Source organism: Anopheles funestus, chromosome 3RL (genome assembly GCF_943734845.2).
Source record: "Anopheles funestus chromosome 3RL, idAnoFuneDA-416_04, whole genome shotgun sequence".
In the NCBI taxonomy this organism is placed as follows: Eukaryota; Metazoa; Arthropoda; class Insecta; order Diptera; family Culicidae; genus Anopheles; species Anopheles funestus.
In genome coordinates, this window is record NC_064599.1 from 63,932,862 (window position 1) to 63,945,591 (window position 12,730).

At 39.9% G+C, this 12,730-nt stretch overlaps 1 protein-coding gene across 1 annotated transcript in view; it reads right to left on the reverse strand.

Moving 5' to 3' along the window:
- Positions 1-12,012, reverse strand: part of LOC125766887 (uncharacterized) — a 44,269-nt gene extending 32,257 nt beyond the window's left edge. The window contains exons 1-2 of the mRNA XM_049432982.1: positions 11,140-12,012; positions 3,263-4,188 (exon numbers count right to left, since the gene is read on the reverse strand). Of these exons, the coding sequence (XP_049288939.1) occupies positions 3,263-3,412 (150 nt within the window). The 5' untranslated portion in view covers positions 3,413-4,188; positions 11,140-12,012. The remainder of the gene's footprint in view (positions 1-3,262; positions 4,189-11,139) is intronic.
- Between the last annotated feature and the right edge of the window lie 718 nt (positions 12,013-12,730).

Below are 12,730 nucleotides of genomic sequence, written 5' to 3' on the forward strand. Positions count from 1 at the left end.
TCTGTCGAGAATGTAGCATTTTATACTTCTAATAAAGCAAAATGTTGCCTTCGAATTCCGATCCATTTAAGAAATTGTTTGTATTCTTGCAAACAACGCAAAGAAACCTCCGATAGAAGACTGATTGTCCTTACAAACAAGACAAACTGCCTCATTAAGATAAATGAATTGCTTCTTCTGTGCATCCCACAAATACACTTCTCCTTACTCTTAGGTTAGCTCTTCTATAGCTAACCGTTTGTCGTAGTAAATTTGCTGTGACCAATTCAACCAATTTACAATGTTGCGCAACATGCCTTATAAATCTGCCACGCGCAACCATTATTCCTGGAGCATCTCAATTCTCGTAAAGGAAAGTTTTTCTCCATCGCTTGCACTGGTGCTCTACATCATGTGCTCCGTGTAATGGTAGATCATTCAATTCGTTCTTTTTATGTCCACCTACACAAGGGTGTATGGCTGTGAAGCGAATGATTCTACAAGCTCGTGCGAACAATAGGAAAGAAATTATTTATAGCCAAAATGGTTCACACTTGTAACAAAACTTTGCAATCCCCTTTTCGGAATAACTTCCGATCGGTAGAGTTATCGATGCATTTCACTCTACGACCACGCACGGAGGGAAAGGTTTCAATCCATTTTTCGCAACCAGATTGCCCTTTCTTTTTCTCTCTTTCTCTCTCTCTCTCTCTCTCTCTTTCTCCTCTCTCTCTATCTCTCTCTCTCAGTTGGACTATTTGCTATATGCATGTGTCAATTTAGAGAGCACACAATGAACGAAAAATGTAGACTCCATGGAGACAACCAGAATTATTGGTAAAATGGAATTGTACAGAATATTGGAAAAAAATATTTCAATCTCTTATTGTTATGTTTTAGTGACACATTTCTACTTCATTTATTGTGTTATAATTTTCTAAACTGTATTACTTTATATAAATAAAAAAAATATTACCAAAAGTTCGGGAATATTTGGTAAACATATTCTCAAAAACCTCATAAATCAGATTGACTTAAATTTTGGGTATTTTATGGAACTTTTGGAGCTGGAAAATTGATTTTCAATTGATTGTAAAACAGTAATAAAAAATTAATCAAAATCGCTTCTTAATTTAAATTGTCCGCAGTTTTGTCACAAAATAAGATATTCAAAATCGGACTCAATCTTCTTTTAGAACATTTTTTTTTCAGACGTTATTTTACGGAAACTATTGTTTGGAGACTGATGTTAGTTTTAAATACATTTGAAAACAGACTTGTAAACTGTCAATTTTTTACAATAATCTCCTGAATACATTAAAATTCTCTTCAAAACTTAATCAATTCAAAATATAATTTCCGTTTAAAAAAACATAACAAAAATAGCGTTTTCCGTTAGTTTTCCCTTAAACACTCAATATGATAATTAAAAAACACCCTAAAACGCCACACGGCACAACATCCAATTTTAAAACCCACATCCTGCGGGGACAATAATTCATCACACCTCATCACTGCCATACCCTAGCCCCATATAATCATTCCACCATCCCCAGTGGGAGCGAACAATAAAAAATTACAAATGCAAAAATCATTCTGTGTCCCAACATGGAACGGGAACATTTTACTGCGGCACAACGTCTAGTTCCGTGGAAACTATTTCTGCGCTTATACGCTGGGCCACCGATTGATAGGCGTATCGCAACTCAACTCATCCGGCCATATTCCCAGGCTTTCGTCCGTAATCATCAGGCCACCAGGCGTGGACGTGGATAGAAGGAAAAGCAGCAAGCAACAGCAACCCGGGACCGATGTATACAAATGGCAAATATTTACCAAACGTGATTTTTCCCTCAATCCAGTTCCCTCCCGGGGGAGGTCGGTAGCAAAGCGAAGCTTCGATAGCTTTCCACCCACACACACACACACGCTGGTGGGGTTGAGTGGGTGGTTTTGATCCTGCCGGAAAGAAGTGAACCGCTTGAACGCAACGCAACGAACGATCACAAACAGCGGCAAACCGATGGCGTGGGAAGTTCACTCGTAACGGCATGAAACGTGTGCGCTCTCTTATTCAGGACTGCAAAGGCTACGCTTCCAGTGGGTTGGGAACCATTTTCCCATGCGTCTCGTATTACAGCGGCGAAAGTAAAATGTGTCAGCGAGAACTATTTTTACATTTTCCTTCGCCGTCGACAACAGCCAGAGGGTGAAAGAATCGTACAGCCTTATTGGTTGGCAATTGGTCGTACTTGTACGGGGGCTGTTTCCGGGGTCTACCTTGTGGATGCTGCCGTTCCAAGATTTCTGTGGCACCTTTCGCCCCACTTCCCGGTTGCTATCGATGTGGGTGACGTGAGTGAGAAATTGATTTATCAACAACCATCGTCAATCTTAACGGTGCAAAAGACGGTACACGTCAGCCAGGCGCGTTCGCATGTCATTCGAGATAGGGAATGCGCTGTCAGGGCTACATCCAAGCAGGATCGGATAAATAACGCTTCAATCACGATACGCCTGACGATGCATTCAGAATTAGAAATGTGCTTAAGTGAGTAAGAGTGAGATCGTGATTTTTTTTATTTAATTCATTATTTGAGTGAAAAGAAACTTATTTCAACCAATTCCCATTAAAATACAACTATTTATAAATTTTGCTAAATTTCCCAAAAAAGCTAGGGCTATAGTTTTAGGAAATTTTCAAATTTTTAGAATTTTTTTTATTTCTTTATTATTTTTTGTTCTTTTTTTAAAGCAGTATTTGATTGAACATAAACTTATTTCAAGCAATTCGCATTAAAATAAACCAATTTATAAAAATTGGTGGGGAGGTAGTTTTGGACGCCTTAACAGAGAAATCTTGAAAATAATTTAAAATTGGCTCCAAATTTGCCACTTGAGCTCTCTAATTCCAGATATTGCTTGGAAAATTACAGCATTTTTGAGAAGAAATACTAAAGTTGCAACTATTTCTGGATTTTTTTCAATTTAAAGTGGAACATGTAGACGTGGATGTGGATTTTTTACACCTTTCTCCAGGTTTTGTAAGGTAAAAACGATTCTGTGTAAAGCTTTCTGAAATGACGTATATGACAGTTGAGTTGAAGTTGAAAAAAATCGAGAAATGGATGCAACCGCCTTAACTCAAACACCGTGTAATACAATTAACAATTGTTAAATGTGTAAGCTTCCAACAAAATTGGGAAATTCCCACCCAAAGTATTCCGTTTTGTAAAAATATTGGTAGAGAAAAATAAAACGCTTGTAAGTCGAGAGTACTTACGATTTTCGTGTGTAATGCCGACAGTTCCCGTTCCGTCACGCGCCGATTAGCTGCCTCACGGCGGCGCTGCCGGAACTGGCTGTATTTGTACGCAATAATAGCACCCGGCATAGCCAGCGCCTCCAGTGGTGACTTCCGGCCGAAGGGCATGTTTGATTAGGTAGTGTAGAAGATGCCTTGCCTCGTTCGCTATTCCCGACTCCTCCCGCCAGAAGCTTCTCCGATGTTTGGGTATTTCTTTCAGTTGAGTGTGTGTGTGTGTTTTGTAATTTAAATTCACGCCCGCACGAAAGGGAAATTCCCAACACTCAACACGCTTGCAAAGCGGAAATTTGGCTACACGGAGGCAAAATTAACATACACACACACAGGAGCGCGGTCGATCCCGGAACGCTCGTTCGTCAATTGGGGAAGGTATGATTAGGTTTTCCCCCTTTTTGCTTAGACTAATTTAATTTAACCTGGCCCTTCCCGGAAGCACTGGATTTTGTTGGTAGCTGCTTTGTGAGGCCCGGTTTCATCACCTTTGCAGTGCTGCTCATATTCACTACGAAATGAGTTTATTCACGGATGCACCAAAAACAATACACTAAAGATGCTTACTTACTACCTTTACGCTACACTGGAATTTTCTTCGATATTTTTATTTATTTTTTCTTACGAAACACTTTCATGCCTCTTGGGAGCTTTACATTTACACCACCCACACACGCAAACTCTCACACACAAAAACACACAGCAATTTACGCCATGTTCACTTCGTATGGATTAAAACTATCATGGGGAATTGCTTAAGATTTGTCATGAACACGGTATTTAATACAACTATTACAACACTTGCTGCTACACACTAATTGACGAAGCAATTATTTTCTTGAGCTTCAATGCAGCTTTGCAGCCACCATCACTATAAATAGCTTTAAATTCTAGAATAAATAAAGGAGAAAAATGAATGAAATATGGAATGATTGTCCAGCGACATTTTATCATAAATATTTTTCAGTTAATATTTTTTAGATTATGATACGATTAAGAGGGTTAATGATAAGATTAATTCTTATTTTTATTGCCACATTTTCTTATTATCACATATATTACTTAATTCACCATAGTGTTAACTATTATTCACTTTACATACAGTGTGTAACATATCAATACGGTAAGTAAATTGTGTTACCATATTCATACTGAAAATAAACAAAAATATACAACAAAGAATTAAACCGCGAGCTCTTCTCAAAGTTTTGAATTAAAAACATAAAATTGCTGTTAATACCAATGTCAGTGGAACAACAGCAGCCACTATGGATGGATTACCACAATCCGAAGGACTTTGGTAAATTCCAAAGTCCTCCGGTGTAAATCGTAAAATCACAATCGCCGAGGGTCACATTAAAAGCACAAAGTAGTATCACTGCTGTCGCTTGTTTCGGGTCGGTTGTCGGCGTGTGTTTTGTTGGTGACCATCGGACGGTCCAAAAAAAAAAACAAGGGGGACTCACTCCCTCGAGGTTAGTTCGGAAAATTCCCTCTCATTTCCGCTTGTTCACGCGTTCTCCCTCTCCGGCAGGGCAGGCATCTTATCTACCAATCGATCTCAATCACCAAAGGGCACTACTAGAATGTATCGTGTACGCAACGGAGACGCCATTTATAGGCAACATAAACGCTAGCATTGACTCCCCCCCACCTTCATTGGGGTTTTGTTTTGGCCCCCGTCTTTAGCTCCCGTTCCATGTTATTGCGACTGGGAATATGGCTTATGCTGACCAGCCCGATTGTGGTCGCGTTTCGTATTGACCTTTTCTACACGGGCCGGGAAAATCAGATGACGGTGTTGGCACATTTGGATAATGTATCAATCGGACGGCTTAAGCTAAAAAAAAATGCTGTCCTTACATTACGCAGCACAAAGCCAGCACCGGTCATAAAACTTGCACCTGCAACGGTTTCGAATCGAGCGAGCTATAGCCGCTTTGAAAACATTACCCCTCTAAATAAGTTTAATCCCATGTGACAAATGTTTTGCAATGTATTTTTGCTAGCATTTTGTTTAATGTCAGTAGTGCAAAAGGCCTTTTTTTCTTGCTATTATGGCACCTACGGTGTACACGTCTGCTCGTGTCTTAGTTGGTCCGGGGTAATGGAATTATCTAGCTGACATTTACCAAAGCAATAAAATAAAATACTTGGCAAATTCATGACCATCAGCAGGAGAGTGTGAAAAACTGGGTTTTAGTAGTATTACAGTTTGTAACATAAAAGTAAGTTCATTTCAATATTTTTTTGTTTGTAAGAACGAAGAAAATCGTGAAATAAAAATATTAGTTTGAACAATTTTTTTTCAAATCGTTTGGCGCCTTTCACACAATCGTCGATGGTTTCGATGCGAAATGTCGCCCAACTATTTTCTATTTAAATTTAAAGGTTTATTTTCATTATTTTTTCTCATTTCATTCACCTCCTTTAAATGCATTTGGAATTTTAGCATGGCGCTTGTACAATTTGTATGTTCACGTAAGGTGGGAACGTACCGATACCGATAAAATCATTTGTTAACTCACTGAGTGCCAGACCGCATACGATCGTAAGTCATTGGTGCAGAGTACAGAATAGTCACACATCAAGCCAAGGTAATCCGAATGTTTTATACTTTTACCCCCGTACCGCCACGCACGTGACACAGCACATAAAATCATGCACTATTTGACTTTTCCGACCGATATTTTCCCCGTCCTCAAGCATCCGAAACATACCCGCCGACACAATCAATACCAACTACCAGGCGTCTCCATCGACGAGAAATTGGCCCTCGTGGTCAGGTTCAAGGGGAGGAAATGGTGGAGACCGGTGTGGATAAGGGCTACGAAACGGCTCGATAGCCCGCTTGACACCTGCGACGATGTGGTTGTGTGTTGTGTGTTATCCTTGGGCTTCACACGTTTCGATGTGCTTCCGTACGGAATCGGAGGAGGGGAAAATGCCAAACCCCGTCCCGTCCAACACCGCATGTGGATTAATAGTTATTTCTTTTACTGCCATTTTCCACACCCTGCCACACCACAAACCCCCGAGTGTTGTATAACGTACGAGGAAAATCAGCACCATCCCGGTTTCAAGGAGATCGGACGATGGAAAACGTACCACTCACACACAGACACACATACACCTCAAGTGTTATTTCTCTACCCCAATGATGGTCCGTACTATTCAAGTGGCCGTGTACTGTTCAATATGTCATGAATATGAATATCACAAAGGACGACGTTGGTGTTTTAATACCGAGGCATATATTGCAAATCATGACATAACGGCAAAGAAAGGGCTTCTACAATAAGGGGTTTTTTTACTTGATCAGCGTTTTTTTTTTATTTTTATGAGTTTGTATATACAATCGAAATTATTTTTGCATAATTTGAATGTTTTTTTTATTATGTAAAAACATTTTTAATTTTTGCTTTCTTTCATTAAAAAACTGCTATCAAATCTAAATTTACTCACTCTACCACAAACTTTGTGGATTCCAATTTTACCTTTTCTAACCATTATTTCATAATATGGTCTAACTTCCACTTTGTTCCACCCCATTTTCTAACCAAACCCTGGTGGGGCTTTTGGTTTTTCTTCACACGCAGATATTCAGTAACACTAACCTGTGCCACACTGGTGGCGGATTCTCGTGATCCGGTACGATGCAAATCAGATCCAAATGCCAATAAAATATCGGCCCATTTGGTTTACCGGCGGTGGTGACATTTCCCACAGGGACTCGCAACCAATAGCACTCTGACGAGCACTGAAAATACTGGCCGATTCACGACGCCAAACCGATGACCTCTTGTCGACGGGCTCCGGTACAATCACGAGACTGAAGTGAAGGGAAATCAGTGGCGAAGGAACAAATGTTCGAATTTCATTATGTAAAGTGACTACGGACTACATTGTGACTGGCACAGCAGTTTAGCAGAGCTGCTTTTTAGCTACGCTTTTGGAAGGATTCCTGTTTCCATATTTCGTATTGATAAAACACCGATCTCGGATGGGTGAAGGGGGGGTCTTTTTGGGGCAGAGTCGATATAAACGGTGAGTTAGTTTGACTGTCAGATTTTTGTAAGATCCAATTGATCTCTGACCAGTATTGAATCTGTTCGTGTCGCTGTTGTTGTTTGGATGGGATTTTTATGCTTCCATTGCAGGATTGTGGAGAAACTCGATATGAAATTCAACTCTGGGTGTATATAATGCTAACCTACAAACCGCCGAATATCTACTAAAACGATTCTATATGAAGAGTGTCAGGGAATACAGTGCTTTGCATAACAATAGGGACGCTAGGTTTTTGTTTTTTTTTAATAACACATTTGAGGGATGGATAAATTTTTTATGCAAATTGAATTTTTGATGCGAAAAAAAATATTCCAAAAAATAAATGAGAGTTTCAGAATTGATTTTCCATAAAGTCAACAAAACAAGAAAAATAATCGATTGTAAAAATCATCGATGAATTTGAACTAATTTATCTCACAAATTAACCAATTTTGTTCTACGTTTATTACTTTCCTGTATATTGTGTACATCCATCTTCAATCTACATCAATTTTTCTGAGGAGTCGGGAAATAGGAGTATTTTTTGGGAAATACATAAAAATAAAGATCAAACCTTGAGAAACACATCACAAAGATCTTTAAACATTCAAAGCAATTGTTCCAAAATATAATTACATTGTTTAATTGTTTATTTTAAAATTACCATTCCATTAAACAAACCCGATTTTTGTTACGCGACCATAAAAACTTGTATTTTAACTTGTCGAAATAATATTCGGTGGTGCTTGTATTATAAGCCGAAATAAAAGATTTTGTATAGATTAATTTTTATCTGTAATTTTAACTTTATCTAATATCTCTAAAAACAAACAAGCGTATAATTATGTTAAGCACTGTGTTATCTAAAACATATTTTCTGTTTAAAGAAAATTTGATTTATTATAAGAATATTGATTTTCCAGATAAAGTAAATTGTGCATTCATTTACAAATCAAACCTTCTGCTGAATTGCTGAAATTGAAAAACAAACATAAAAAAAAATTTTACAGACTTTTTTGCTACAAATTTAACTCTCCAATACTTTGGTTCACAAACGATGTTATATTGGAAGCCTTCGTAAAGGTGTAACTTCTCCATATACATCATAAAAATATTACACCAGGATGTACTAAACTATTGGTCACATTCACTGACTGGTTTTTCCATCCTCCTGTGCGGCAAGGTGACTTTCGTGTTTGTTCACATAACGATGCCCAGCTTTGCGCTACTGCCCTGTACTGAGAGGAAACCAACCCGGCCAGTATGCGGCACTCATTTGGTAGTCTAATTCTGTCCAGCTCCAAACGTAAGATCAGTCCGCAAGTCCGCAGTTGAACGGCTTCAATCGGGGCCTTTACCAGGCCCAGACCGCTTTTGCAAATTAGTGCGATGAGCGTTGGAATTAGCCGCCACCCCGGGGGGGGGGCATATATCCTGCATGAAAGTAAGCTTTTATTTTGGCAGAGAGTTTGGGAATGGAATCCCAAACAAAACATGGGAAGGTGAATGGCTTCACCTAACCGAAATGGTGAACATCGGGAAACACGAGCCAGTTTGGCACGTTTTTTCGGGTAGATGGCATATCTTCTTGGTGGGGCTTCAAATAGGTTAGCAAATTTTTCCACGCTATTTTACATTGGAAACGTTTCTATTTCTATAAAAAGAATCGAGGTGGTGCTTCTACAAACACGAAGAATAATTTACTAAAGAAGAACAAAAATGCGCTCATCTTTTATACGTCTGTCACAATAGTAAGAAAAACTATGTCGCTTCAGATAACATCCGTCGAGGTCTTCCGCCTGTTGATGATTTAAGACACATCATAAATCAAAACCGTTTCATTCTCATCTCAACGCGCAAGAAGACGGATGAAAAATTTTATCCAACATTTAACGTTATCCTCTCCGAGGGCTGAAATGATTATAAATAGTGGTAGCAACAAAAACACAAGGGCAAACAAAAAACGTGCCTATTGGTGTTGAGAAAATTAGAGAACGCCTGGGAAGTGCCAAACAACAGGTTCTCATTGCTTTTGTTTTTTCGCCAGAACGCCAACAGCAAAAAAGAAAAACTATGCATAACAAGTGGTCCAAATGGGAAAGATGGGCAAAAAAAATATTCAAACAAACTACATCTTCCACATCGAGAGTGAGAGAAAGCATAATATACATCCAACGTAGTTGAAGCATAAGAAGAAAAACACCAAAAAACCCATTCGTCGGTTGTCAATCCGTCTGTGGGAAAGGTAAAGAAAAACAAAACAGAAACTATCCCATTCCAATACGTCTTCCCTCGAAGGATGTGTTTATGATTTGTGAAGCACAACACCAAAAAGAGTGAATAAAAAAAAACACAGAAAAATCTAGCTCAAGTACCACAAGGACAAGGCTTAGGCAGCGCTGTTGGCGCGTGAAGAAGCTTACAAAGAATTTGTTTACTCTGCCTTCCGTTTTTAATGGCAAGCACAAGGGAGGCAAAAAAAAAACAGGATCCACCACAGCTCTCAAGGATACGGCGAACGATTGTCTCTCTAGCACGAACCATTGTTGCAGAACAAAAACTTCCCGAGACAGCTTCCGGTGGTGCGGAATGTGGGTGGAAATGTAATTTGGTTTTTTTTTTCTTGTCCACCAAGGATTTTCTTCACCATACAAATATTTGAAGCGTTTGACTCATTTATTTGTTTCCATGTTGTGATTTCTGCTGTCCATTTGCTTCACCCACGAGTGGAACCACGGGTTTTTCCCCACTTTCTTCTTCACTACTCAACATGTTCAACACTTTACGTGTTTTTTTTTTTTGAAAAAGAAACCACACTTTGCTGCTGTGCGAATTTCTCGGAAGGTTCCCTATTCACATTCCGGGAAAAATCTTCCCGCTGAGAATGAAATGGTTCAATTTTTGTGCTCAGCAACGCGTATAAAGCTTTTTCTTTTGCTGCACGCAACTACCATTGTGCACCGACACAGCTTCCAACGTTTCCTTGGACGACCTTCGGACGGATCGAGCGTGCCCTACTGCTACTGCGATAGAGAGATGTACATACAGTGCAGAACAAATGGTGGAATTTATTTCCGTTCATCCGTCATCAAACGCTGAACATCAAACGATGGAAAGGAGAAAGGGGGGAGGGGAAATAAAGTGGGAGGTAGGAAGGAATATTGGAAGCAATTCGTTGCTGTCCGTGTACGAGTGTTTACTCAACAGCACCGTTACCATCGGGAGTTTGCCCTTTATAAGCGTATACGTGTAACACCATTGCCTACATTTAGGCGCTTTATGAGCCTGCAGCGTACGCGGTTCCACAGCATCCATCCAAGTTTGTCATTAGCACTACTGGCGCACACATAAATACTCGATGACTGGTACACGAAACACAGCATCGCAGCAACCTCGTTGCAACTGGCTCGCGGTGAGCTTTGTTGGATTTTGCACGGATTTTCCCACGCTTCGGGTTGGGCACGGTGTCTCGCACGGCACATTTCGAGCTGGCCCTTTGCCCAAGTTCACTGCAGTCGACGCTATTCGACGCTTCATCGAGCCACAACAAGCTTGCTTATTCGCACACATACACACATACACAAACTCACTCACTAGGAAACTTTTGCACAGCAGTGTACCGTTGGCGAATCCCCGGGCCTCAAAATTCAAGGCCCGGCAGGATTATTACAAGTATCCGGGGTGGTTTTTTTTTGTTTGTTGTGCCCATGAACATTTTCCCTTTATACGCAGGCAGAATGGTAGAACAAAAGCATCATTCTTATTCGGAGGGGGAGGAGGGGGGTCCCTACCACACACAAGCGCGGCAGTTGGTTGCAGATTATTATGTGACAAAACACGGGTAACGGAAGCGACAATTGACACCGATGAATGATCCTCACCGAGGGAACACACTGCGTAAACTGAATATACGGTCAAAACACCTTCAGCGGGCAAGCCACTGGGAGAGATTTTTTCCGGGAGCAAACTATACTCACAAAGTTTCACGTTTTGCCACCAATAAAACTCACAGCAAGCAAGCAACCAATTTTCCTTCCACGCGACGCTCTGTGTTGTGTGGCTACGTGATTGAAAAACGGAACGAAAAGCTCCAACTTCTCTTCGGGAAAATTATTGTGCGAGAGCTTTCCCATTGCACCGGGCACTCAGCGCTAGTGCCGGGACGAGAAATGGAACTCACGTAAAGAAGAAGCAAAAAAAGCCTCACCTACGGTAGGATTGTTTTAAGGGATAATCCCTTGATATCCGCACTAGACAGAAACTACACTAACGGCATCACAGGAGGGCCGTAACGTAACAACAGCCAGCAATAGGAGTAGATCTCTCTCACTCTTTCTCTTTCGTTTGGTAACTCACACTAAATAGTCGCTCACGAAAGGAGTGTTTTTGCAGTACTAGAATGTCCTGTTCGATGGTATCGAGCTCTTTCTCTTTCTCTGTGAGCCTAGTAGTAGATCGCAAACTGTATGTATACACCACCACTGTTAATATCTTCAATAACACGCACCAATACAGTGGTGCAAACATGTGCAAAATGAGACTACACATGCAACCGATGAACCGATGTGTGCGAAAATAATAATACAACCGCCACGTGATTGAGCGCTGGTGGTAAAAAAAGGTTTTCTTTTTTGTTTTATCCACTCGCATGATAACTATGACGACAGACCATTTTGTCGTAGTATTATTAAAGCGTGTGCAAAAAAGAAAACACAACTTTGCGAAAGTAGAAAAGGATAGTTTTTTTGCGTAGAACATCGTACCGGATAGGTTTATACAATTGGTGTCATTTTATGTCATAAATTCTAAAATATGAGTTTTTTTCCATTCTAATTCTAATATTATTTACGCCCATTACAATATTAATAATATTTCAGAACCTTTTTCTATGTTTTCTTAAGTAAAATCACTCGAAAAAAAATCATCTCATATCGTCTCGTGTTCTCAATTCCACGAATTCCACTATGCTTTGTTATGATAGGGCACGTCACGGAATAAAAATTATGCTCCAACAAGCAAATAAAAGTAAAAACAAACCCAACGTGAGAGAGCGAGAGATAGAGCGATAGCCCGTGAGTGCCATTGCAGGAGTGAAGTGTGACGTCAGCAACACGGTGAAACGTTTGTTATTTTGCCTCACTTCCTTTCTCTTCCACCCTTCAAAAACCTTCCACCATTCGACACTGTTGAATCATTATGCTTTGTAGTAGTAAGCAGGATGATGTGCAGCAGCATGATTTGTGGAACAAAAGCGTGGCAGAATAATTTTTTTTTGCTCTTTATCAAAAAAAAACAAAAAGAAAAACTTATTTTATTCAAATCGTTCCATGCTAATGAGTGTACGTTTCTTTAAGTGATTAAATCTACTTAAAGTTCATCTGC